The 27,801-nt window shown below is 45.8% G+C and overlaps 1 protein-coding gene across 1 annotated transcript in view; it reads left to right on the top strand.

The window, feature by feature from the left end:
- LOC309412102 (potassium voltage-gated channel subfamily KQT member 1-like) overlaps window positions 1-24,856 on the top strand; it is a gene marked incomplete at both ends in the record, with an annotated part of 522,805 nt that extends 497,949 nt beyond the window's left edge. Inside the window, 1 exon segment of the mRNA XM_082008908.1 lies at window positions 24,701-24,856. Coding sequence (XP_081865034.1) covers window positions 24,701-24,856 — 156 coding nt within the window.
- Window positions 24,857-27,801: the final 2,945 nt, after the last annotated feature.

The raw sequence follows: 27,801 nt of genomic DNA, 5'->3' as shown, positions 1-27,801 counted from the left end.
CTGCTGGCTGACTAGGGAGCCCTGGGCCCCTTTATTTGTACTAAAATGGCAGAGGGGGAGAAAGAGAGGGGAGGGAATTTGCATCAATGGTAAATCACGATAAACCCTCCCCGATGCTGCTTGCTATTCTTGCCTTATGCGTGTTGTCCTGCAAAACCTTGGCGGGGGGGGCGGAACTGAACCCCAAGAAGCCGCCGGGCTCTAGAAAGCCCTGAGCAGACTGGGCTTTGCAAAGCTGCCGTCCCCGAGCCCGGCCCGCTCCCGCAGGTAGCTGCCAGCAGATTTAGCTGAATCGAGGAGGCGGCCGGACAGCTCGGAGCAGCTGGCAGCACTGCAAGCGCTAAGCACCCCCCAACATTTTTGCTACAGGACTTGGTCGTTTCAGTCTTAACGCCGAACCCATTCACCGGAGCTCAGTGCCCAGCAGAATCAGGCCTATCTTTAAAAAAGCAATGTGTGTTGCCAGCGTTTCACGGTCAGTGTATACAGAGAAAAAGGGAAATCCTGCAGCGGGGTAAAATGCAAGGAGAGGCTATTACCATAACATGTAGTAACGAGTTTTTTGGGGGTTTTGATTTTTGTTTTGAATGTTGAAGAAATAGACTGAGCAAGCTGTTTACCACATGAAACAAAGCCGGACCGGGATATTTTCAGGCCACTAAACTTGGATTTCAGACAGCCAACTTGGATTGACATACTGGATGAGCTACAGCCGATTGGCACGGAGAAGTGAGCAAAATATGCATCTGTCCTGGTGCCAACTTAGGCTAGGCTGCCGTTTTGTTTGGTGTCTAGAGAGCTGGTTTTCGTAATTAAACCAGCCTTCAAACCCTTTTTAAATAAAGTTGAAGAAAAGAGGAACTGAAAGGGATTCCTCTCGAGCGTATGCACACTGCTCTAGCAACTCTTGCGCCGTTTTCTGTGCAGTCCCTGAAATGTGTCCTTTTTTTTTTCTTTTTGATACTTCGCTAGTAATACACACACACAGAGAGACAAACCCCGGCGTGCACTGACATGCAACACCACTGCGGGTCGGGGGGCAGAGAGGAGCCGTCCCGCTGGGCTGAGCCGCGGAGAGGCATCCATCCGCTCTTCCCAGGGGCGTGTCATCCCCAAAATCGCTGGGGCTCCCCGAATTGTTTAGCAGTGGCAGAGGCAGCAGGTCGCTGTACCTGCACACAAAACTGCTGCCAGTGCTGCAGCCAAACCGGCTGAATGGAGTATGAAACGCTCTGTTCTGTCCCAGGAAAGGGCTGGAGGGGGGAGTGGTGGCTTGTTTGGGTTTTTTTTCCCTTTGTTCTGGTCCCCCCCCGGCTCTGGCATCAGAGCCTGCAGTGACTTTGATTATATTCGCCTGGTGGAGTATGAATTGAATCCTAAACTTTATTCATGTTACAGAGAAGACAGGTCAGGGGTGAGGGCAGGATTAAGCCGCATTCAGAATTTTGTTGGGCAAATAAAAATATTATTTTAAGTCATGAAGAAAAGTGTGAAAACTGTAGCCGGTTGCATTGTTAAACCAGGCAAGTCAGAAAACGGTATATATAGGTGCCATAAGTGTTAAAAGCACAAGCAGAGAGGCGGGATGAGTAACTTGAGCCTGCACCCATCGAGGTGGGTGGGAGGTTGGGCAGACCCCCAGCAGTCACCCCCAGGTGTCCGCGGACCCTCTCCTACCTTGTAAGACGTGGCAAATGACCAAGAGGTTTTGCCTGTTTAAAACGTGCGCAAATCTAGTGGAGTTGCACACTTTGTCATGCCATGTTGTTCCTTTAAGTCACAGATGCTTGAGACTCAGGCTTTTATTTGCCGCTGTTGCTGAGCCGATTAAAAAAAAATGGCAATTATGAATGGGACAGCAGAGTGGGGAGGGATCCCTTATTTTTAGGGATTTTCTATTCATTTTCTTCCTTTGTAATAAGAAATTGAGACTAACTTTTTAATTACTTAGAAAAGTTTTTGGTTAAAATAAACACATTTCCAGTAAAAGGCTTTAAAAAATCAAAGGCTGGAAATTTAGGGTGTTAACTGCACTTTGTTTTTAAAAGGAAAGTAGAAAATTCTGAATACCTTTTACCTCACTAAAAACAAATCAGTAAGCAGTATAATTCAGTCAAAAACATTTACTGAAAAAATTTTCAACCCTTCTGTTATTTTAGTATGGCATATCCAGAGCTGGGTAATTTACCATTTCAAATGGCTACCATGCATGAAAAAAAAAAAGTGCAGCAAAGTAAAATCTCATTAAGTCCCTTGCAAAGACATTATTTGCATAGGAAACAGGTTTGTGAAAATCACTGTCTGAATTTCTCAACGGTGTTGATTTCCCGGGAATTCAGTCACAAGGAATGCAGGTTGACTCGCTGAGGATGAAATACAGTTAAAATCAGTTTTGAGGGTCAGCTTGCACAGCAATCTGCGAAACCACATGCTCTGCTCTGGAGGCTGGGATTTGCTTCATGCCATTTAACAAAAACCCTCTGCCATGCCCAACAGCAGCGACCACCGTGAACGGGCTTTCCCACCGAGCACTCTAACACCCCGGCAAATCATCCGCCTCTACGTTACTCCTGTAAGGGCGGACATTTGGAAAGGGCTTGCCCCCTCGCTTTCATAAATTTCGCACCACCGCTTTCTCAGCACGCTGTAATTTTCCTGCTGGCGTCTTTCCACCTTGGGATTTTTTTTTTTTCTTTTTTTTTTTTTTCACTCCCCACTCACACAGATCTCCTGCCAAAACTCCAGCTCCTATCTCGGCAGCCTGGGCTTCCTACCGCTGCAGCAAAATGGCAGCGCTCTTTGTGACAGATGACAGAAACATTTGCATTTAAGAGGATGACGGGGCAGCTATGGCAGAGGAGCTTTGCAAAAATCATAACTCGTCACATTTTTTGGCAGCGCTTCAAGTAAGCGTTGCCCGTTGTCAGAACTGAGCTTTTCTGAAATCTCCCCTCTCCTGAAGTCAGACGGGCTGCAGCCTCGCTGAGGACGCAGTTTCATGACCTTTGAGTGACAGGTCTCGAATGCTGGGACCTCCAGTGTTTTGTCTGGGACATATTTAGGGCGGGTCGTGCCAGGCAGTGGCTCAGAAGCTCAGGATGCGCGGGGCGGTCGTGGGGATGGACGGGTCCCTCTCGGTGGCCGGGCCGGCCGTGCTGGGAGCAGCCTTCCTGTGGCCTTGCTCCACGCAGCTGCGCTGGGGCTTGCTCATGCCCAGGTACGGCAGCGCAGAAGTCCAGGCAGACGTCTAGTGTCAGCACTTCCAGCTCAGGCGGGGTGAGGACCAGGACTAAGGTCTGTGGGGAACAGTCGGGATGGCGACGGGCACCCTGCGGTGGCCGTGAGTCTGCTGCGGAGCCGGCCCGGGTGTTAGGGTGACTCCAGCAGCTCTGCAACGTCACACGCGAGCACCAGCCTCCATACAGTGTTTCATTAACCTCTGCGTATTGCCGAGACAGCATTTCCCTTGCACTGCTGGGAACCGGAGTGCTCCCCTGATACGGCTTGTGGGACGGTGGGAGGGAAGTGGTGGGAGAGAGGGAGAGGTGGTGGGAAGGACCTGCAGGCTTTCTGGCTGGGGGATTATCAGGGTTCAGGTGACCTCTGCGGTCATCTCAGAGAAGTAGACGCACTGCTAGCTTGTGTGAAGGGCAAATATGGACAACAAATCCTCCCAGTTTGGACAGCAATGCCATGCGTGAAGAGGGAGGCGGCCTTACAGCATCATCTGAGTTAAAGCCTAAGCTGACATCAAGGAAGATTTGTAAAAATGCCGGCACTTGTCCTCCCAGAGACACTGTGTTTCTCCCAGGCAGGAGCACTCTTCGGCAGAGAGCCCTCTCGAGCCCTCCCGCACAGCCCTGGCCCTGGCTGATGGTTTCCCAGCCGCAGCTTGACCTCATGACTGTCTAGGAGATCTGAAGCATTTGCAGCTGACCTTCCAAATGAAGGTTTAACTTAGAGCCAGAAGACTCCTTCCTGCTTTTGGCTTCTTTCCTCTGAATCCCAACTCAGTTTGAAACCTCGGCTCCCAGCCCAGCACGGTCAATGGCTGCGAGCAAACCCGCGGGGCGTTTGCGTTGTGTCCCTCGCTGCTGGTGACGCGGCTTTGGGGAGCAAGCTCTCCCTTGGCCGCGGCCGCTCAGTCAGAGCTTTGTCATTGGGCTGGGGACAGCGAAACGAGCGGGGCAGGAGATGGGAACAGGGAGAAGAAGAGCGAGAGGAGGAACCCACGTATCCAGCCGTCGGTGCCACGGGAAAGCCGCTTCCTTAAGTCCGCGTTTCCCAGAGCCGCTGCTGCCATACACTCCGGTTAGCCCCGCTGGCAGGGGCGTAAACATGGTTTCGCCATTATTTTCGACATCAACTTGGCAGAAGCTGAATCAGTGAAAGCACTGCATTTTTGGTAAATCATGCATTTCTCCCCAGAGCATTTACTAGGATAGCTAGAAATTTAGATTCATTCAGTGGCACGGTTAATGTTGTGGAAGCTTCAGTCATACAGATATATGGAGTAGGGCCTTTTTTTCTGCACTTGTATATGGCACAAGAAGACCATGTCCTGCGACTTCAGCTCCTCTACTTTACGTTATTACAAATTAGAGATTATAAAACGGCTCCTGGATCCCTTCACAGCTAAGCTACAAATCATCTCTGCCACTGAATCTCTCATTGCTTCAAAGGAGGATATTTCCCTACCTAAAAAATTATGAAGATAAACCACTGTGACGTGTTCATGGTGAGCACAGTAGAAATTAATGGACTTAGGTACTTTCAATAATTAGACATTAGGTTTTTTCACAGGGGATGTATTTATGCTCACTTTTTAAGTGCATGGCGGGATGTGCAAACAGAAGCTTCTGTGTGCATAATAGCTGCCTGCATTGGGCACACCACTAAACATTTTTCTCACAGAAAGACCAGTTTATGCATAAAATAGCCCAGAGATAACACATTTCACATAGTAAAGGCCATTTATGTTCCCTCGGCAGTCCTTTGGCTGGCATACTCGAAAATACCAGGCGTCTCAGAATCAATAACACCTCTTGGCACTAAAAAGTCCCCAACCCAACCAAAACTCTTTTCTTTGATGATCAGTCGGACAACTATAAACTTGTGGGAAATGTTTTGATGTCTTGCCAGGAACAGATAGTTTTTCTTTACTGGCTGATCTCTTTGATATTGTATTGGGATCTCAAGAACTTTTTTCTCTGGAGGGCTTTGAGAAAAATAGGTCTTGTTCTTGGACTCTTACAATATGTCCTGCAGGGATTAAAATAAAACTTGTTTATAATCTATTGCTTCCTGCATTGAAGGGGCTTGCAGAGTCTGCCAGAAAACACTGTACTTTGTTGCTATTGCCACTGTGCGTTTTTTACATAGCAATTTCACCTAAGGCCAGGCAGCAGAATCAATAGCCATGGTTCATGGCAAATTATTAAGAGAGTTATCTCAGGATTAACTCGTTCCTGTATACAGGGCTGTTTCCCATTAGCAGCATTTAAGACACGCTTGTTGTTGACCAAAAGAGTATTTTGCTGCTCTGATTTTCATGAAGTTCTCACTTTCCCTATATGCACAAACCCCAAAAAATAGAGTTACTCAGTTTTAGAAATCTGAAGTAAATCAGCTGATGGTAGCTGACAGCAAACTTGCTTGCAGGCTCAATGGTCTGTTATCTGAAAGGGTAACACGAGTAGTCCAAACCCATTAGATGAATCAGCAATATGAAATCAACTTTGCTAAAACCAGCAACAAAGAAGCAATTCACAACAGATCAGTGTGGACTCTGGATGTGCCCAGAGGCTTTGAACTTAAATAAATAACAGCAGCTGTAATTTTTTTTTTTAATTAAAAATCCCTCTTTTTCCCCAACATACCAGCATGTCCACCTTCATTTTTCCCTTTTCAGTGAATGAGTAGTCCTGGAATCAATTTTGGATGATGTGAACCATAACCCTTAAAATCCTTAAATGACTGCTCACATCTGTATGACTTCCCTTCACTTGAAAGGGCTAGAAATGCAAATGAATTAATTTGCAGGATGAGCTTGATGCAGAAAAATGTTGTTTACTTCATTATGTTTTGAACAGTCCATGGTTACCCCCTGCTTTGAAAAAAAGGCAAAAGCCATATGACACCAGAAAAAATTTCAAGACCTTTTAGCAACTACTGAAATTAACCTGATGAACCCAACTCTTGCCACAGGCAAGGTAAACACATTGACCCTATGACTTACACATAGCTTTGCTTTGCATGTAAGTGGAGGATCACTGGCGTCAGGAGTTTCGACAAGAAAACTGAACCTCTGTTTGCTCACACAACAGTTCTCTTCAAAAGCCAAGGACAAAACAAAACGGCATAAGTAATAAGTACAGTGAGGGCATTTCCATTTTAATCTACAAATCTGCCTAAGTCACTTTGACTTTGTCTTTACAGCAGAATTTGTCTGGGCATGGCATTCTTGACTTTAAGCCTCCAAAGTCTTAAGGGGTGCTTAAGTTTAATTGCGCAGTTGTGCCAACGAGAAGGCTGCACTAGATGACAGGCTTTTCTGTGAGGGCACATCCCACAGACTTGAGCATTGTACTGAGGTATTTTCCAAGTTATTGTGGGATACTTGCCTTTTCCCCTTGATCCATCTGCAGAAGTGTAATAAAACAGAAAGCTCTGGTTTGACATGTCCTTCCTTACAGCAGGTACCCAGTTGTTCAAGCTCTTTACCTGCATACATCTCTCTGGACACAAGCACTGGGTATGTGATGATTTCGCTGGAGGCCACTTCAGCCCTACCTTGTCATTTTAAGAAGACAACGGTGGGCCTTGCCTAGCAGCTCACGCAGGCTGAGATATGGCAGAGCAAAGACACTTGATGTAGGTTTTACCAGCTGCAGACACCCCTGTGCTGACTCGTTCTGGGCCATAACAGCAAGCGCAAAACAGTAGGACTGTATCAGCCTGCATCCTTGGGTTGATCAGCTGTGGCTCCAGAAGTATGGGAAGCACGCCTTAACCCTTCAGCCCCAGGGCACCCCAGTGGGAGAAGACATCAGTTCAGGAGGGGCTACCATTGCCCATGAGAATTTGGCTATCCCAGAGCATCCATGGTTGGTGGCTAAGTTGTCTGGTGTTGGCAAGCAGCCTGCTCTTCTATAGTCATGATGACCTGTGAGGCAGCTATCGCTATGGTTTATTGGCAGGGTGTGTTGCTGAATTAACAGCAGGAGTAGAAAGAATGACGTTCTTGAAGTGTACTGGGGCAGCTCACGGCACTAGTGTGTCCAACGTTTGTCTTCCACCAGCTCACAAAGTATGTGCGAAACAGAAAGGACAATACCAGTTCATTATTGCATGCCTAACCCCAGCCCCAGTAGAGAGCCACAAACAGTCATAATGCAAGGTTCTCTGGTAAATAGCAGGATTTCAGGATATTCTGGCATTTATTCACTCATGCAAGAGGAGATTCAGCTCTCCTCTAAGCTGTAACTGTCTGCATCTGTTGCTGGCCTATAACTGTCCTGATTCCTGAAGCCATGCCTTGAACTATAACTCAGGTTTAACTGCACCCTAAAGAGAGGTGTGAATTGTACCCATGTAAATGAATAAACGTAGACCACATAAACTGCAACAATATATTCAGCCAGCTGAAGAGGCCGTGTTCCTCCCTGCTGCCTCTTCTGGGATTCTCACCCTGCCTTTGGTGCCTGGAGGTTATTGCCATGTGCTACGGAGAGCATCCATGGTGGCGAGGGAGGGAGAACTTCCAGCAGCAATGAGCTGAATATTATGCTGGTTTGCAGGCCTTTTTTTTGCAGGCGTCTGGCAAGTGCACTGTCTGTCAGGGACCTGCTCAAGGGGAGAGGGGAAGTCAAGGGTTATTTCTTCTTTCCTCTGCTTGCTTTGAGCAGCACAATTCACCTGTGACTACAGTCATGAGGTTTTGTGTAAAGCTTTTGCATCATCTTCCCATCCTTTCCTTCCTTCGAAGCACCCAACCTGCAGTAAGCAGGCACTTCATTCAGAACCAATACAGTGTGTCCAGCCCAGATCCCACCATGTGAAGAAGCAAGTGAGTCGAAAACACCCACAGCATTACTCTGGGTGTCAACGGGACCTTTCCTCGGGGCTATAATGGTGAGAAAGCAGAGGGGGTTTGCTCTCCATGGTTGCTCTCCATGCTCACTCCCATGCCTGTGGGCCTGGGTGGGCACAGGGTCTGGCCAGAGCTGTCTACACACCCCGGCTTGTGTCCCCAGCTCCCATCCATAGCTTCATGAGCAGTGCACACCAGACCTTCGCGTGTCTTAAACCGCAACCTTGTATAGCTGTTTTTCCACACACAAACATTCTCATTTTTCTCCTGCTTATGTTTTTGTTGTGTTCTTCACATTGGTTTTCTGTTATTAATGTCCTTTAGTTACACTCGTAATAGCTAGGTTCCTTCACTGCAGACGTATTTTTCTCCTCTCCCCAGAGGGTTTGTGGGCACGGCGAGGCGGGGAGCGGGGCAGTGAGAAGTACAGCTTTCATAAATCAGGAGCCTGAATGAGCTTTTCCCAAGGTAAAGGCGATGCCTCAGTTGCTGCTTCATGTAAAATAGGTATTTTAGTCTGCGATACGTAGGGGTTTGTTTCATACGCTGAACCTATCTTCAGAAATGCATCTTCCCATTTTATATAAAGCCCATCTAACTGCTGAGAAAAGAGGACTTTTTTAAAAAAATGCATTTCGTTTACATTTGCTTTACATTGTTATAGACTTGCTGGCTATTTGGCAGCTGAGGCTTTTTAATAGTTCTGTTTTTCTTCTTTTTTTGAAAGCTAAAGGGACCCTGTCAGATTTGGGAGGGCCATAAATTGACCTATTGTCTCCATTTGCCAAGTCCATGTAATTCCTTGTGTAGGATATTTTCATAAAAGAATGCCTCAGTAAGGTTGTTTTAAAAGGAAAAAAGTGGCAGGAGCCCAACACCCAGCGATACCAAACATGTGCAGCTCAGCAGAGGGGTGAGCAGCCCCTCGGTGAGAAACCTCCAGGCAGCTATGAGGCGATGAGTAACCCCCACCATGGCCATGCTTTGGCAGTCAGAAGCCATGAGTCAGCCCCCCCCTTCCAAATTATAAGGGGGAGGTTGGCTTAAGAGTCCTTAGGCTTTAAAAATAATAATACATGTGGGGTTTTCTTTTTTGCCCGCCTTTCTGATGTTTGGACCCTTGACTATACATTCTGCTCATGTTTTCCCATTTCTCTCACCAGCCCTGTGGTCCAGCGCAAAGTTACATCATTTTTTAACTGCAAGCTGAGGTTCTCATCTAATCACTTCACTCCAGGAGCTGGGGCTTAACAAACAATAAATATCACAAGCCTGGCAAGGAGCTCTGAGAGCTCGCGCTGGTGATTGCTGCAATAACAAACTTGGATGTTTACGCAGTGTAGAAAATAGATGCAGTGAGAAAACAGGCTTCAGTTTCAAGATATAAATCTTTCCCGTTGTGAGAAATAGCTTCAGAGAGATGTTTGTTTTAATTAATAGTTGCAGAATGGTGAATAATTGGGATGAAATAGCTGGCCCAAACCTTCACCTAAATCCTAGAAGAAAAAAAAAAAAAAACCAACCAGACATTACAAACTTCTTTTAAGATATGAAATTTCCAGCTAGCTTGTGGCTAAACATTTTCAAGTAAGAACTTATAGCTAGACTTCTGAACACAGTTTTAAAGAAGTAACTGTCTTGATTTTAAATCTGGCCGTTCATTTAAGTTCCTATATATAGATTTAGGAAATCTAACTTAAGGCTTAGTTTCTAAAAAATATACCTTGGCCTCTTTCATAAATATATTTTTATATTCATATATATAGAAAGAGAGAGAGATGTGTGCATCTCTAAAATTCCTGGCTTCAGGCCTTGACTTGGCAGTGAAAAGAATATGTGAGGAGGTTTATGAAAAATAAATCTTTGCATTCCTCTAGCACCTTTCACCTGAGTATCTCAAAGCAGTTTACATCGAGGAAGAATTATGCCATATAGGGAAATATTTTTAGCCCTGCTCAACCCTAGAGGAAACTGCAGCACGGAACGGTCCGGTGACTTGTCCCAGGTCGTCATGGTGCTTGCGATGGGTCTCCTGACTTGACCCACGCTGGGGAGTGCTGTCTGTCTCCTCCGTGCCCCCCGCCGGTCTCCCCATCACCTGCCTCCCGCTGCCGCTGTCACTGCCCAAGTCTGCTGGTGCCGCCCTGGGCACTGCCGATCCCGCTGCTGCCCCCCAGCACCTCCGTTCCTCCACTAATTTCTCGCATCCGATCTCCCTCCGCATTTTGGAAAATGCGGCCCTGACACCAAAGAGCTTGCGGGGTAAATAGGCACGATTTTATGTCTGGATGAGAGAGACGCTAAGAAAAAGCGGTTGTCTTGCCAACACCCCGCTAATCACTTTGCTTACGTGTTTTATGTCTTTCTCTCATTCTTTATCTATTTTGTTTATTTAGATTATAAACTCTTCAGGCCGGGGGATCGTGCCTCCTTCTTCTGCCTTTACAACACCTACCACAGCGCGGCCCCGAAGCTGGTTGGAGCCCTGCGCTGCTACCACAGTACAAACAATAATAAATAAAACCAGGACTGTGAAGAGATTATAATTAGAGCTGTGCAAAACTCAGCAGTTTTGGTTTGCATCGGTTCCTCCCTGCTGAGTCTACATTGTGTTTTGGATTTGTATGCAAAAAACCCAAAGCAAAACTCCCAAAGTGCCAAGTGTGGCCGAGTCTGGGCTCAAAATCGTGCACAAACCAGGGTGTTTTTAACGGTTCCTTCTTGAAATTATAAATCTGCCAAGGCTCAGTCCAGGTTTACTGAAAGGTTCTTGAACCTTTGCAGATTTTGGGGGCCAGCCAAGTTTTCGGTTTCATTACAAAAGTCTCTCTCAGCTCTGCTTAACATACTAATTGCCACACCACGCTGCCCTGTGGCTAACAAGAGGATTTAATCTTCCTTGGCTGCCCATGCAGATCCACTTATGAGTGCCACAGCCAGCTTTAAAATCATATTTCAGATTGCCGCATTTGCCGGCAGTGCCCGGCTGCTGCAGGTAAACAGAACCCTGTCCGAAACGCCGTACCCAAGCGTTTGCTCTGCCCCGGGGCATAGCACCACAACCGCCTTCGGCTGGCTAGCGCCTCGCCTTGCTCGCCCGAGCCCCCGGGGGGGGCCAGCCGGAGGGAAAGGATGAGCAGCAGGCTGGGGCAGGCACGGCATTTTGGCTGGCAGCACGAATGCGCAAGCCTTCGCTGGTACCCCCTTGTGCGCATGGTTCCCGCTCGCCTCTGCCTCTCTTGTAAGGGCTGGGGATAGAGGTGAAGGGCACCAGCCCCAAAATAGTGGTGACGCTTATGCGGCCAAACAGCACAAGGATGGTAAGTGGGGCAACACTGTGCACCAGGGGCCAAAATCAGGGAGGCAGGGAGAGTAACAGCCTCCCCAGACTGGGGGAAGCCCTGCACCCAGGGGATACACACGGGGCTCTGCCTGGGGCTAGCAGGGTACAGGAGGGCTTTTTAAATAGCTGACTGCCCACAAACGCATCACGCAAAATTATTTTGAATCAAGCCACTTCCACTCCCTGCCCGTGATAAAGAGCAGCAGGCAGGTAGCGCAACGTATGTCAGCTGCTTTGGCCAGGAGAGAGGAGGTGCAGACATCTCCCCCCTTTGCCAGGAGAGGAGGGGAGTACCGAAACGAACCTGCCCGTTCAGGCAGGTGCCAGCTACTGCCTGGTGCCCCTACCAGAGCATCCAGCATCACAGGGGAGCAGAGACCTCCTGGCTCCTGGCTTTCAGGTCTACCAGACTTCTCCCTAGGCTGTGCAAGCGAGGCTGGCTCCTGGGGCTGCCGCGCTCCGGGTCTGTGCAAGGCCGCGTGCGCTTTTGGCGTACGCTAAGTCACAAGTGTTTGAACTAGAGCTGGCAGGAGATTTTACATCGAAACGCTTCTTCTGTGGTGAAACTTGCAAGATTCACTGTGTTACAGAAAATCATATTGACTTTGATGAACTTTTTAGGAACAGTAAGTAAAAAAAAACAAATTAAGATTTGAATGGAGGTACTTCAGTGTTTTTGAAAATGAAAAGTTGTGGGGGTATTTCATAGCAATTTTGTCTCCTGCAAATTATTAGCAAATAATAAAGGGAAAAATTTAGATTTCATGACAAAGAAATTATTTGCTTTTACCCAGGTTTGGCATGGTCTGGGCGTCTGGAGGATTTTTTTTTTTTAATTTTTAATCTTATTGCATGATAGAAAATCCACTTCCTCATTAAGGGTGATTAAAACCTTAGCTCAAATTCCTAGGAAAAAGAAGTTGTGTGCCTTACCGTGGACATTTCAGCTGACTATACCAGAAGTAAGGGAAAGCAGCGCAAGGAACCCCAGATTTGTGACGGGGTGCACAGTGCCTCAGCTGGAGCACAGCCTATGACCCCTGTTCACTTAGGACTTTCGCTTTTCCCTGTGTAACCTGCAAGCAGCAGAAGAGTCATTTAACCATGGAGGAGGAAGCATCCATGGCCCTGGGATCCAGGCTGGAGGCAGCTCTCCTGCATGTCTTTGCTGTGCTGCACAGCTCTGCTGGGCTTGCTCCTGAGTCCGGCCAAGGCTGGACCATGGACCTGTACAGCACAGGGAGGGCAGGAGGGTGCAGCTGGGGCGGGCAGGGCCATGCCTTTCAGCAGCAGCAGGGTTTAAGCACGCTCTTTCATCCTGGTTTCAGGGCTGGGCATGCAGTGAAGGAAGCCAAGCACGGTGGTCAGGCAGCCAAAACCAGAGCCTCAATGTCATGGATTCATGGTGATGGTCATTTTTGGTTTACACTATACTGGTGCAGAAAGACAAGCACCCAGTCACAGCTGGGATATTTAATATGCATTAAAACATGAAAGTGGAAGCTTTCTAAAGTATTAATTAGCAAAAAAATAGGTATCTTATTTTCCTTCTCACTGATAACTGGTTCCATATGGAATTAAACAAGCTTGCTCTAAAGGGATGAGAAACACTGCAGAACAACAAATAACCCAGGCATTTTTAAATACGGCTTAGAATTATTATAGAACAGAATCAAAGAATCTTTGCATTGAAAAGGACCTTTTAGGGTCACCTAGATTCTATTGAGTTAGTAGTTCAGAGTCACAGTTCATGAGGAGTAAAAGTAATATAAGAGCAAATAGAGGTGAAGCTAAGCAATTAAATCTGTGGGGTTCTCAGTAGTCCCAACAGGTACCTATTTTATTAATGAATTTTAGCTTTTGACCTGAAAAAGATCTGTTTTCCCCCACAGCAGAAAGTTGCATAAAGACTTCCATGGCTTCCTCGTTCTACCTCTAGAACCTCAAAACAGCCAGTAACCCAAAATCTTAATTAAACTGCTGCACACTTTAAATTATTTTACTAAATGCTGGGACAGTGAAATCTCACCGGGCCATTCTCATATTCCTACACCTCAGTGTTCATGTTAATACATGTCCCTTTTTATTGCTGCGCCTTTTCTCTGCTATGATATATGAAAAAGAAGAAACATGCAAGAGAAAAATGATGGTTTCTCTGAGTAAGATCTATAACATTCTTCTCCCCAGCAGTATTCCCTGCAGTATAAGGCTAAAGAGCTGTAAGAGCGATAGTAGGTATAATCGACTTTTTTTTCTCCTTAATTAACAGTGCAGTGCCTTGCAACAGAAAAATGAAGCAGGTTTCTGCTGACTTAGCATATGCCTCATGAGGAAGAAATCTATCTGGCAATTATGGCTTTGCGTCTCCTGCCCTGTCTCCTGTTGTTTGTATAAGACACCGGTACTTCTGCCACAGGCTTCTTCATACAGCTGTCCTGTCAATGCCAGCTTTCATAGGTAATCCATCCAGCTCAGCAGAGTTCAAATAAGACACCTCCCTTTCTTTACTTTAATTAATGCTTTATTTGAGTCTCCCCTGGGGATGTAGTCATGCTGATTTTTCAAATTTCTCTGTTATTTTTCAAGCACAAAAGAAATGGAGAATGTCCACCACTGAGATTCTGGATTTGGAAAATCTGCTTTACTCAGACTCCTATTCTCAGTCAGACTTTTAAATGCCCATGGACATCTCTTTTGCTACAGAATGTATTATGCAATTAATTCGCTAGCTCGGGAAGGAGAGAAAAGACAAATCCAGTCAAATTCATTCTCCCTGCAATCCCTTCTGATGTTTTGCATCCACAGTTACTGTAGCTATAGCCAGTTTATGCACTGATTTATGCTGTCACACCCCACATATTGCTCAGACCCTTCCAGGTGCTGAGCAATCTCAGCTCAAGTCACGAACTGTTTCTTGCTGCGTAGTTGCTTTTCCTGCACGGTTTGTGCCTGTGGCTTTTGCTGATCTGAGACCAAATGCTGTGGCTTGGTATGACTGAACAGACAGACAGACACCCTCCACATCAGGTCACTGTGGCTGCAAATCCGGACCAGACAGTCCCGAGTCCACCCACTCACCATGACTTTTTCAAGAATTCGTTAAAAATATGTGTGTGGCAGTGCTGATAATCAGGCCTGGTATACACAAGCAAGCTAGTAAAATCCATCAAATGACAGATAAGCCAGACAGACTAAAACCAAAGGGTTCAGCAAAGCATGTTTGAATCAGTAAGAATCAAGAACAGCTACACCCTCAATCAGCACAGTCTGATAATATTTTACTTGCTTTGGGTTTCTGTGTTTTAATGAGCAAACAATGGTGTTTTGTAATCTTCATGATTTAAATACATAACACCACCTTGTGCTTCTGTAGCTTCTTCCTCAAACTGCATTGCGTGTGTTAAGCAAGGCTTGCGGCATCCTTCAAAGGGTGTGAGAGTTTCAGTGAACTTGTTACAGAAAGGTGACTCTAGAGACTTGTCCCATGCAGAGCAGAGAAGAAATAAGAGCAGAAGTTTTCATTCACGCTCTCCAACAGCACATAGCACAAAGGTTTTCACTTTCTAAGACTTACAAGTTAGCTCCTACCTAGCTTACTTCATCACTTTCATCTGAAATAGGGCACATCAAAATGAGTGTCCAGGCACAGATTCTCCTGGAACAACAAAAGGCGTGTTGTAGGCTTGATTTCCTGACATCAGCACAAATTTGTGCACAGACAGCCCTTAATTTTGCTACAGGGTTTGGCTAAAATGGTACGATGATTCTTTTGCAGAGATGAAAATAGAAGCCCAGTCAGTGGCCTCCCAGTGACACTCTCTGATCCCTAGACAATCATCCTTTTGCTTCCCAATTAATTTTTTTTTTTTCCTGGTACGACCATTGTGCCGCACTTTCAGCCTTGCTCTGCCATTCCATTTCAATCCAGAAAAAAACAACAGTAGGAAATACAAAGGAGCACCACCATTTTCTCTCCTCCTATCTTCTTCCAACAGGGACTGATCTTTTTTCCATTACAACTTCCTTCCTTCTTACAGCCAACATTTCAGTCCATATTTTAGATTACTCTTCTAATTTCTAATTTCTAATGTCTTCTGTTTTGTACCAAGACTCAGACCTACCTGATTTCATGTGATTTCATGTCAGAAAGGGAAGAAATGGCAGATTATTTGACCCATGAGGTTAACAAAGATTGATGAGGCTCATCCAGAAAGTGAGTTGTCCTCAATGCAAGAAGGCTGTGCTGGGGGGTAGACTGGAGCTTGGGTTTATGAAGTCCTGGTCTAGTCCTACAAGAACTGCCTGGAACATTTCTAGTATCTACATGTCTTGCTATCTAGATCGCCATCACCATAATGCCTGTGCTCCTCCCAATAATAACACTCCCTCTCTCTTTGCCTTTCTTGCCAACCTATAAGAAAAGATGGACTGATAATTTGAAGTAAAACTTTGTGTGTGTGTCAGTGCTGATGGAGGGCAGTTGTGTATCAATACTTGTGATAAGGCACATAAATGTTACCTTGTCATACACAGTCCAACAGCTGTGCTACCTAGATTAGTTAGATGTCAGGTCAGTAGACCTGGATTAAGGGAATTGTCCCACTGATTTCAGTATCACTAAGTAATCTTTGCAACTAAGCTGAGAAGAAACCAGCCAGCTGCAGCACAGCCCTAAGTGTCCTCCCCATTACAGGAACTGGTCAAGCCTATCTAGCCATGAGGCTGGTGGGGTTATATTTTGTTCTCATGGAGGAGATTTAATAGAGCTCAAAAAAGCAAAAGCAAAGGCAAAACAATCAGAGCGTAGAAGACTTGATACCATCTCTTCAAAGGTTTAGGTGAGGCGCAAATACGGAGTTAATCACGTCCATCTAAAATGCTGAGTTTATCAAATCCATCTAGTGAAAGGCCAAGGTCACTTCTTTCTCAGTGCTCCTTTGGCACCATTTAAATACTCAGTGCTGCATTTTCTTTTTCTTGTTTCTCTCTGTCCAGTATTGTTTAGCGATTTAAAAACTAAATTAATCAGCATCTTGGAGCATAAGTTCCAAAGGCTGCTTTATTGTGAAATTAAGGTGTGACTCACCGTAGCTGCATATCCACCTTTGAGGCTGGACTAGCTTTGTTATTTTTGTGTGTTGTTTCTTTCCACGCTGGTTTTGCAGCAGGACTCGTAGCCACACAATATAATGAGCTGAGAAATGGCAGTGCGTCATCCAGGGTGCGGCTGAAGAGCGATGTCGCAAAGGGAGATGGCAAGATTACAGGGAGGATCTGAGCAGGATCTGGAGGAGGGTGAAGCATGAAACATCCTACAACAACAAAAATAAGCATTTATGTATGTAAATCAAGAGAGAGTTCTGCAAAGTCTGATTTACCTACCAGGGGAAAATCAGGGGGAAAAAACAACCATTTCCAAGCACTGGCTGCAAACGGACACACAGGTGCATGTGCACGTAGCTAAAACGAGACAAACCCGCGCCGTAGCTACCGCACACCCAGCAGCCAAGCGCTGCTGCATAATGGCGGCTGTGGAAAGTTATGGTTATGTCCACTCAAAGGGTGGCACCACTTGAATTTCTTCAGCTGGAAACAAGTACTTCTGGGAGCAGTAGAAATTATGCTGCTTGGTTTCCTGTGGCTCTGTACTTTGTGGTTGATTATCCGAGGCTAATAAGGGGCAAAAGCTGAATAAAGCTTTTCCTGTGGTCAGGGCATCCTGTGTGGATTCTCTGGGGTCTAATAATACAGTTCACCTTCCTCTTCTGCCCTCCCTTCAGTGAGGCACTAATTTGGATGTCTGTCTTCTGCACAAGTGCCAGACTTTCAGAAATCTGCCCAAACTTTTTATCTGTAAGAAATCTGTCTCTCTGGCAAATGTGTCTGAAGCTGGCCAGCTTACTCCAAAGCTGCTGTGGCAACATACACACAGATACATCATCAGCTAAACCTCATTTACTTGGGAAGCCAGGATTTATTAAAAAAAAAAAAAAAAAATCACACCTTCCCCGAAGCAGTAACATTGCTAACATAATCCGTGTGCTGACCAGGCCTGCTTTAGAAACCCAGGGCTGAACTCTTCAGAGTTGCTTAGCAATTAAGCAAACGGCATCTTACCCCAGAAGCAGCAACCACAAACACAGGTCTTACTGTAGAGGTTCATCGGTGCAACTGTGGCATAGGAAATATAAAAATATAATGCTCACCAAAAGGGTACTGACAGGAAATACCCCAGGAACAAAGTGCAGAGGGATAGACCTTTGTGTTTTCATTTAAACAGGAAAGGTAGATGGAAACTAAAACAAATGAAGCTATAATTAAAATAAAGATTACTATATTCTAGGCCTCCAAAGGTTATAACACCTGACCTAAGACTGGGTGGGGATGTTTGGGATAAAGGAAGGGAGGCATGGAAAATTGTGGACTTATCTAGATAAGTTTCATGGAATGAAAATAAACAGCCAATATCTGCTAAGGGGTACACGGAATAAGTCAAACAAGACAGTCTGATGGTTTATGTATTTTTTGGTGCTCATGGAGAACTGGGTCTGCCAGAACAACAGGCTGTCATGGAAGCGTGCTTTGTGTAGCTTCTACTCATGTACCTGTTTACCTGACCTCTGAGGTTAGTGGAAAAAGCTCCCGTTGACTGAAGCTGGTCTTTCTGTGCTGTTTCCACCCTCAGCAGAACGAAGCGAGGAGCTGCAGGGCTCAGCGTTGGGGCAGCGAGTGCTGGCAGTTGGCTACGAGACATTGACATACCACAGTGAGATGTTTCCCTGTGTACATGCCACCTGGCAACCTTGCTTTGGGATGCAGCATCGTTTTAGGAATCAGGCCAATTCCAAATCTGTTACAACTCATCCCAAAAACAGTCAGTTAATGGGAGCCTGTTCATCAAAGCCCTCTTGTTGTTGTTGTTTTAAGAGGAGAGACAAGCTGCCAGTTCGTTGCTAATATTAATGCCAAAGTCATTTCATGAAGGATGCCACGGTAGATGCCAATTATCATTCCTCAGACACTTAAAAAATGGTGGTGTAGATATATTTCTGGGCATACGTGTGTATAAGTACTTTAGGAGACTCCAAAAGCTTATCCTAAAGCTATAGTCTTGCAAACTGTTGACCATTCTGGCTCCAGTCCAGCAAAGCACTTAAGTGTCTATCTATCGGGTGAATTCAGCAAGACTCTTCACATGCTTCATGCTTACATCCATAAGCACTTTGTTAGGCCAGGCTTACAGAGGCTGCACTACAGCTGCACCTTGCACAAGAGAAACCTCCCCAAGCTAGTCGTGATGTCTATGGCTGGTGTGTCCATTTGTTTCCTCACAGACAGCTACCAGCAGGCTACATCAACATTCACATTGTTTGGCCATGCTAAAAAGGATTAAAAAAATGTTTCAGTGGCTTCAGCATTTCACCTCAGTGAATTTCTCTAACAGGGGACATGCAAGGTGAGAGGGAGGCAGTTTTGCATGCAGTGCTGTAGAGAAAAGATTTCCCTTCCCAGAATCAGCAATCTCTGGACAGCAATAAATCCACTCAGGCACATGCTAAAAAATAAAGCGATTCCTAAAATAAACAATTCAGACTTCAAACCGTATGATAGGCAATTAGTATGTTTGAATAATTGGGTGTAACTGTAGGCAGAGAGAAGCTACAAGACCAGATGTGCATATAAAACTAAACATAGGCTTTACAGGATCTAATCAAATCAGTCGACCATCTGGTATGAGAAGAAAAATCGTGTGGCAGACCTGGTCAACATGAGAAAATGGCACGAATTTCTGGGTAACAAGCTTAAGTTAAATCAATATGTTACACCAGTCAGAAATGGAAGCATCCATAAAATTGATTGCACTAGTTCAACTAAATCACGTCTGATTTTACTAAATTAATACCATTTTCTCCTATGAACTAGACCTTAGGTGACCTATCACAGATAACAAGCTGGGAATATTCAGAAATAAGTACATGCAAGTAGAATAGCTCATGGCAGACAAAGGTTCACATACACTCTTCTCTCCATACAAAATAAATCCTACCCTTCGGACGACTCTTTTCTAAGCAGCTGGTGTTAGAGCCCTCAAATCAAGTGTTTCTAAGTCAGAGCTGCAGTGAGTGGATCCTGCTTCATTTTAGCTCCCTTGGGAGCCAGGAGCTGTGGCAAAGGCTGGAAACAGAGGAAATGGTAGGGTCTTGGCAGGGCATGTCTAGGTGGTGGTAAGTCTGTGACCCCAGAGGTGGGCCACTGATAGAGAAGGGGTGTTCACTGGGCTGAGCTGGGGGCTGCGGTGGTTTGGAAATGCTGGGCTGGCTGTTGTGTTTGCATGCACTGGGGCAGCTGGCCATGGCAGCTCTCGCCCCAGATGTGGTTCACTTTGCAGTGGCAACTGGAGAATATCACATAATACCTTGCAGACACTCTGGAAAGGCCCTTGCTCACCTCTTGTGGCCTGCTGTGCTTTGGTGGCTCTTGGTCTTCCACGCTTAGGTTTGCAGTTTGTTCTAGGATGAGGGCTGCTTGTTGGGGAGAGGAAGCCTGGGTGTCTTGTGGGGATTCCAAAACCAAAGCATCAGTCGTACAGCGGTTGCGATAGCAGGGGATGGGGCTCAACAACGCAGTGGCTTTTCCAGTCCTCCACCCCTGCCATGACACCTTGGGCTGTTCTATGGGCACAGCTTCATGGTTTTCCCCACTTGAATGAGACAAACAGGAAGCCGAAGTCAATCTTGCTTAACCAAAAGCAGAAATTGCTGTTGCTCCATGACATTTTGATTGGTAACACAAATGGGGCTGTCTTCTCTCCCTGCTCCATTTTGTGCTGCATCCCCAGTACCAGCAGCCCAGACATGTTGCAGACAACTGCGCGAAGGCTGTACAGCTCAGCCATTTTCATCAGCTCGTGTAGGACTGCTACAGGCACGGAGAGAGCAGAGCCTTGAGGAGGTGACAGCAACTTTATTTGATTTATGGGGTTTAGCTTTTGATACAAAGCTCCACCTACTTAGCAACATATGAGCGTGTTTGTGGGTTTACAGATGTACTTCAGTGCTCCAGCAGACCATATTCCTCTTCTGCTACTCCTCTGGAAAAAGTTCAAGTCAGTGTGTTGTGCACATAATTGATACTGGCTTTCCCAGCCTCCCGAAATCATATTAAAAAGATAGGCACAACCTGGAGGGAGGGATTTTTCTGGCTTAAAGTGAGAGGATCTGGGGGAGACCATGTGGCTACTCCAACAGAGTTTTCCACACATGCATTTTGTTTATGGTGTGCATGTGCAAAACATGTCAGAAAAAAAAGCTCTCAGGGGAGTTAGGAATCTTTCCAGCATGTGGCAAATCCCCAGCACGACCCAGCCCTCCCTCTCCATGCTGCTGCCATTCCTAGAGTCCCCTTCTCCACAAGGCATTTCTGCAGCAGGAGCCCACCGAGCTAAAATGGGGTGTTTAGATAAAGGGTCAAGACACCAGCTTTCACTATCAGAGGCTCAAAAGCAACCTCAGACAGCAGGTGGCTATTGAAAGCCAACCTGGTGCTCAAGGTGACGGGCAGGGACACCCTGTGTCCCACAGGCTGACTGACCCAGTTCCCCTTCAGGGCTTGCTGTGACTCACTGGAGCTGGCTGGAAGACGTTTTCTCTCTCCGCCACTCCGGCATGTCACCATGGAGTCCAGCCCCTTCTCACGGGGGGGTTGTTAAAATTAATATACATTTCAACACTCCTTCAGCTCTACCTCATAGCCCCAATAACAACAGTGTAATATTTTAAACTGCTTTTGCAAGTCTCCTTTCTACAGGGCAGTTGAAAGGATAGAAAAGCATTTTAGCAATTTTATAGATCGTCTCCGGAGCGCTTTTGTGATGTGGGAGAACAGAAGTTTTGTTGCCATTTGCCCATGGACAGCTGCCAAACTCACCTGTCTCCAGCGAGCCTGCGAGGGGCATATCACATCTCGCTGGAAACTCTGTGGTCAGCCCCGGATGGCTTCTCATTTTACTCAGCTGAAAAACAAGTTGCACAATTTAACCCTTTGCCCACACGCTTGCCTGGGTGCGTTACTTAAAACGAGCAACTCGTTCCGTTTGGGCTTAAGGAAAGTAATAGCTGCTAGGTAGTTTTGGAGAAACCTGAAACCAGGACTTTCTTGTGAAAAGCCTTCACCTGTGTGAAAAGTCTCCAAACCCTGCAAGTTGTCCTACTGACTTCAGTCAAGACTTGAAGTGTCCACAGCTCTCCTTTTGTCACTCCTTCATCACAGTTAACCAGCCTCCAAACAGGCTCTGATTCAACAAGGTACTTAAGAATTTGTCTTTCTGACTAATGTTTTACCAGCCTAGTTGCGTGTTCAAAGTAAGGCATATTTTAGAGCATCTGAAGTCAGAAGTGGTGTATAAAATACAAAGCTAAGGAATAGAAGAGCTCTGCTACTGACCACATCTTCTGACAGGTCTCTTAATTTTGCAGGGTCCTGCTTCTAATTTCAAAAATGACCATTAAAACCCTCCCACGTATACGGGTTGACACAGGAGAACTGAGCAGCTTCGTTTGTTAATGTTCAGGAAATATTTGCAGATCCTTGTGTGGAAGGTGTGACAGAAGTATAGTGTAATCTACTCCCTTATGTATGAATTTCTCTTTTTCCCTCCCTACAAATGAATATTTACGTTCTCCACCCTCCTCCTCTCCTGGAAGGAAAAGTGCATAAAATTATTCCCCATCACATTCTTTCACTGAGTTGGCAAAATACAGAGAAATACAGCAAGTTTAAATGATATGGAATATGCAGGCATAGCTTATCTAAGATCAAGTGTGCAGATCAAAATCAACAAAGCCTCACAAAAGAAAACCCCAAAAGATCTTTCATCTGCCTGATCCCATTTCCCTGCCTACACCTCTTTTCACCCTATTGCAATGTATTAGTTCTGCTTTAGTTTCTGCTCTGCGCAACATTTCTGCTTAAGAAAGATTCTGTTGAGTCATTACCAGCATCAGCCAAACAGGCTTTTCAAGAATGGAGGAGAAAATAAAGGCTGTGGTTTTTAAATTAATTCCATGCTGCTTAACCCTTAAACCACTAGTGACTTCCAGACTTCTAAGAAATTTAATGCTGAGCAGAGTATGTAGCTGTTGTGCCCAAGATGAGAGCGCTGTCAGTACTTCTGTTGGTAGCGCTGTCAGTACTTCTGTTGGTAACGCTGTCAGTACTTCTGTTGGTGACCGCACTAGCAAGACACCTGCCACGGCAGCATCGACCACGCTCTCCTAGCAGCTCATTAGATACGGGAAAAGGCAGAGGTGCTACTGGTGGCGTGGGGTCGGGCCGGCCAGGAGGTGGCTGCGCCTCTGCTGGACACAACCTCTGCCGAGGTTCCTTCCCCTCAACCAAAGACCATCAATACCTACTTGAGTTGCTGTTCGACTGTGCCTCTCCCGAAGCTGGGCTCGGCACCAACCGCCCCACACCCGGGGTGCTGCAGTGAGCAGCGCCCGTCCTCCCGTGGTCACACACCTTGCCCTGCCCGCCCTGGGCACGGCTATGCGCCTAAAAGCACTAGGGCAGAAATGGTAGTGAGGGGATACGCTGCCCAACCCATGCCCTGAAATATTCCTTCCTTGCTGCTTGAGAGCACTGCCTCAGATAACCCACACCAAAGCAGAGAGAGGGAGAGGGGCTTTTCTACGAGGAGATAGTAGTCATGAAAGTAGAAACGAGAGACAAGCACATCTCTCCCTCCATGAGGTAGGAGAGATATTCCACTCCTCCTTCCCCCAGCAGGTTGTAATGGGAGAGAATACTGGTTGCCAAAATGATATAACTTGAATAACCTCCTGGTACCTTGAGGTATGAGGGGCCCCCAAGGGGAGCAGACACTTGGAGTGAGAAAAGGCAGAGGACAGGAAAGCGGATAAGGTGATTTTCTTTGCCTTGTTTTTTAAAGCAATCTCAGCCTGCTAAACTTTCAGTCCATGCTGCCAATGGCTATTTTCAAAGTTATCTTTGCACAGAAAAAGGCTGGGATCCTTTTCTCTCTCTCATTCTCTCTGTCTCCCTTTTTAATGAATGCTCAGTTTAGATCTGATATCACTTTAAAAGGTTTGCTATCAAAGTTTATTAGACCCACTGGGACAGATCACAGTTTTCAGAGGCTCAGAGTTTCACAGCAGATAACTGTAAAGTGAACCATCCAATGTTCTTCAAAATGCTCATTTTTCTTGTGCTCATCCATTACACAAAGACGTTCTGTATTCAAGCACCATTAGAAGCGATCCCAGTTGCTTACATGATGCTGGCCAGAATTTTGCTTTTAGAGCAAACTAGAGCAGCCAACAGTCCCCAGCCTGTCCCACTGGCTGGTGCTAAGGTCAGTGGGATGCCATTTGCAGAGAATGCAAGCCCTACCAAGACAACAGGATAATGCCTGCTCAGGGCTCCAAGGTAAAGGCCAGGATCTCAAAAAGAGGTAGGAAGTACGAGAGCAGTGTCCCTTTAAAAATCCCGGATTGCCTTTCCCTGCTTAAAAATAGTAATAACTAGAAAAAAGAATCCTCTGCCTAGGGACTATGCATGAGAAATTTCAGCTGGAAACCAAAGAAATGAGAGGGGGGATTAGCATGTCAAGCTTCCTATAGAATGGTTGTTCTTTTTATTTTAATGAAATCATTGGCATTATTTTGTGGTTTTTAGTAGGCTATCCTCCTAACAATGCATGGGAATAAACACCGTATCTGGTAGGATCTCTGACTGTAACATGTATCACAGAGACATCTATTTACAGTCTGAAGGGAGGGGAGCTGTTTGTTTCCCAAGACAGTAATGGAAAGCATGATGTCCTACAAGCAAGGGTGGTGAAGCACGGGGAGAGGTAGTGGGAAAAAACACTCATGATAAACCGAAGAGCGAAAGAGAGTTTCAGGGCAGATATTTGCAGGATGCATCATCACCAAGAGAAGCTGGCAACCCTTGGAAGAGGCTGAGACACAAAATGGCTGACTCAAGTGGTCAAGTCCTCCGCCCACAAATGTCCTGTCCTTCTGCTGCCACCTCACATGGCTTTACACACTTCCTTGTCACTTTGTAGCCTCAGTCAACCTTTCTAGAGCAACAGACTAGATGAAACTTGAAGGAGCTGGTGGTTCTGATACCAACGTTTCCTGCCAGGCTTTATCCTCACAGAGTTTTTTGCCAGTGAATGCCGCTCACCAGAAGCCCGTGCAACCATTTGACAGCTCCTCTGCTTTCTGATTCCTTAACAGGTCATGCAGATAGACCAGAAGCTAGATGACATCCTGAACACGCTCCAGGCTCAGTTCGGGCATCAGCCACAGGCACAGATGTCAGGGCCAGCCACCCCACCTGTCAGACAGCTACAGACAACCCCGGATTCCCCCCCAGTGAACCGGAAAATTTGAAAGCTGGAGGACAGCCACATGCCACCCTCTCATTCTTTTACATCCGGTTATTTTTAAGTCTTGGTGTCTCAGGATTCTGCTGTGTCGCGGGTGAAATGAAACATTCTGCTGTAGTAGATTAAATAAAAAAAATGAGAAGCAGCAGCAAGAAGCCAGTCACGACCCTAGGAGAGCACATAAGTTTTGCACCTGTTTTATTAGCCATCGTCTGCTAGCCGCTGTCCGCCGACGGCGCTCCCGTGCAGCTAGCCCCAGTTAGGCTGACTGCACACACACAGGGCGCGCTGCTGAGGTAAGCATCCGAGCCAGGGTTAGGATGACCCATTCGTGGGCGTGGAAGGGGAAAAGAACTGGTTTTTTGGCATTTAATCGCTAAGTTTAATGCTCACAGCATGCCCAAAAGGGGGAAAAGAGCCAGCATTTGAACATGAAACAAATGGAAATCAGTGAACAGGAAAATTAAACAGCATGTTTTGACTCCTACCAAGCAGTGAGGATCATAAGAAGGGCAGATTTATACGCTAGTGCGAATGACAAAGTAAAGACAACAGGCTACTGATTAAAAATATGGAAGTGTACACAGGCTGGTTGACATATGAAAGACTGAAGCAAAGACTTCAGCTAATTAAAGCAAAGGGTTGCAAATGAGATGAGATGCATGTTGGAACAGACAGGCAAGAGAGATAGTATCTGCGTAGGCTTACTGCACAAGAACACTGTAATAGCTATCAGCTACACTGATGACTGTTATGCAAAATGTTCTCAAGCTTTTGCCTTCATTCAGCAGTGGTTGTTGACTCCAGTTGCCTTAATTTTAACATAAGAAACCTGTATGGTAATTGGGTGTGAAATATCTGTAAAGCTCAGTTCAAGTCACTGAGTAACAGGGTGCTGCAGGAGGGCTGCAGCTGTGATCGAGAACGGCAGCGTTCCTTAAAGAAAACAAAAATGCACATACTGTTGATGAAAGTTAATCGCTGTTTAAATAAACTGCTGTATATAATTTTAAATGCTAGATTTTTTTTTTTTTTCCTTGTAATCTGGTTGTAAATCCGAGTGCATATGCTGGCTGATATAATGTTACTGTGAAATGGATCTTACCTGGCACTCCAGAAAAGGGACGATACAACACTGTTGCTAAATATGTAAATAATAAACCAAGCTAAAAAGGGTGCAGTGTTATTTACTCAAGTCTTTTTAATATATTTGCATAACCAGCCATTTGAATGAGCAGAAGTCTGCAGAGCAAAGTCCTGATTCCTGGGAAATCCTAAATATATTCTATTCCCACTCATATCCATGGAGCAGCCTGCGCTGCATTTAAAAGCAACCTGAAAGACTGGTCCCTTAATAAGCATTTATTTGGACCAATGACTGGTCCATTTCAGTGTAATCAAATTAGCTTCTAACTACTACCTGTCCCTTTAAAACTCTTTCCCAGGTTTTTGTGTCTGGGAATTCAAGCTTGGAAAGAGCACAATGAGACTGATTCCAATCTTTAGATTGCAGGCTCGTCTTAGACAGAATATTAATGATGTGTGAGAGGCAATAAAAAAAAAGCAATGTGGTTTTAATTAAATCAGCTGACAAGCTGCCGTTCCATCTTGTCTGATTACTACAGAGTTACTGAACATGACCAAATACAGCACGTAACATGGGAAAATGGTAAATAATCATTGTCAGAGCATTGAGTTGCTCCTGGCTTTCAGTCAGGGTCATGAGCTTCTGCAAAGGTCCTTCATATAACCTCATTGACTGGCCACTCAGAGATAACTGGGCAACTGGACACCAAAGGTAGGTACCACTTCATCAGCCACAGGTAAAAAATCTCCCTGGACATCCCTTTGCCACAGAGGTTCGCGAGGGGAGCAGTGCAGCTTTCAGTAGAAGGGCTCACGGACTTCTATGGCCAGCACGAGGTGAAACTTCCTTCTGGTACGCTGCAGATATCTGTGTGAAGGGTATGTGTGATTGCCGTTCCATGGACTGAGGAATGCAACAGTGTTTTACTTACTAATGAGCCTCAATAGAAGTGTTAAGGCACTATACATACAGTAACACCTACTACTCTGAAGTGCCTGGAAAACACACTGAAGGCCCTTCCCCGGAAAATGCAGTTAATCAAAATATAAGTGGTCTCAGCTACAGAGAGTGTCAGAAGGGATGAGTGGGAGGGAGGAAAGGATAAAGAGGCTTACAGTGGTTACTTCAGAAAAAAAGAATGTGTGCAAGTGCGTGTGCACGTGTGTGTGCACGTGTCTTTTTTTTTTTTAACCACAAGCCAAAGTTTCCCCAGCAAGCCTTCAGTGAGGCCAGAGCCTGAGCCTTTAAGGGTCTGAAAATCCAGCAGTGCTGGCCAGCCATCCTCTTTATGGCTGGCCACTGTGAACACTGTGGTGTGGCATAACGTGTTCAGACAGCACGATCAGCATGTGACCACAACCATCACTATTGCTACGATGGAGAGATAAGGCTGTAGCCTGAACAAATTGCAGTGAGGAAGGAAGATGACTGTGACTGGTGGGAGACACCTATTTTCACACCATACGATGAGATTAATAGTAAAAAAATAAAAGCAACATCGCTTAGCCTTACAAATCTCCACACCCACAGCTATGACAAGGGTTGCCATGTAGTAAAACCTTTCTGATCGCCCAGGGCTAAAAGTATCCTGGAACAGCACTGATGCGACCATCTGGTAATACTACCTGACCGTTCTTCTGAGCAGAGATGGTTTTGCACAGTGAACTGCATATTAATACATTCACATGTCATGGGTATTTTGAGGGCCCCTCTACCAAGATGTGCTATCAGCAAACATTCAGCAGCAAGCTATGATTTCCAAGGCAAGAACTGACCTCTACTCGATGTGTTTTCGTCAGGCCTTGCCATCCACTAAGCAGGCAGTAACAGCATCAGATTTAGGTCATTGTGTATGTAGCAAC

The sequence above is a fragment of the Phaethon aethereus genome, assembly GCF_964289735.1.
Source record: "Phaethon aethereus genome assembly, chromosome: 1".
NCBI lineage: Eukaryota > Metazoa > Chordata > Aves > Phaethontiformes > Phaethontidae > Phaethon > Phaethon aethereus.
Note: the sequence above shows the minus strand (reverse complement) of the source record. Positions and strands in the feature narration are given on the sequence as shown.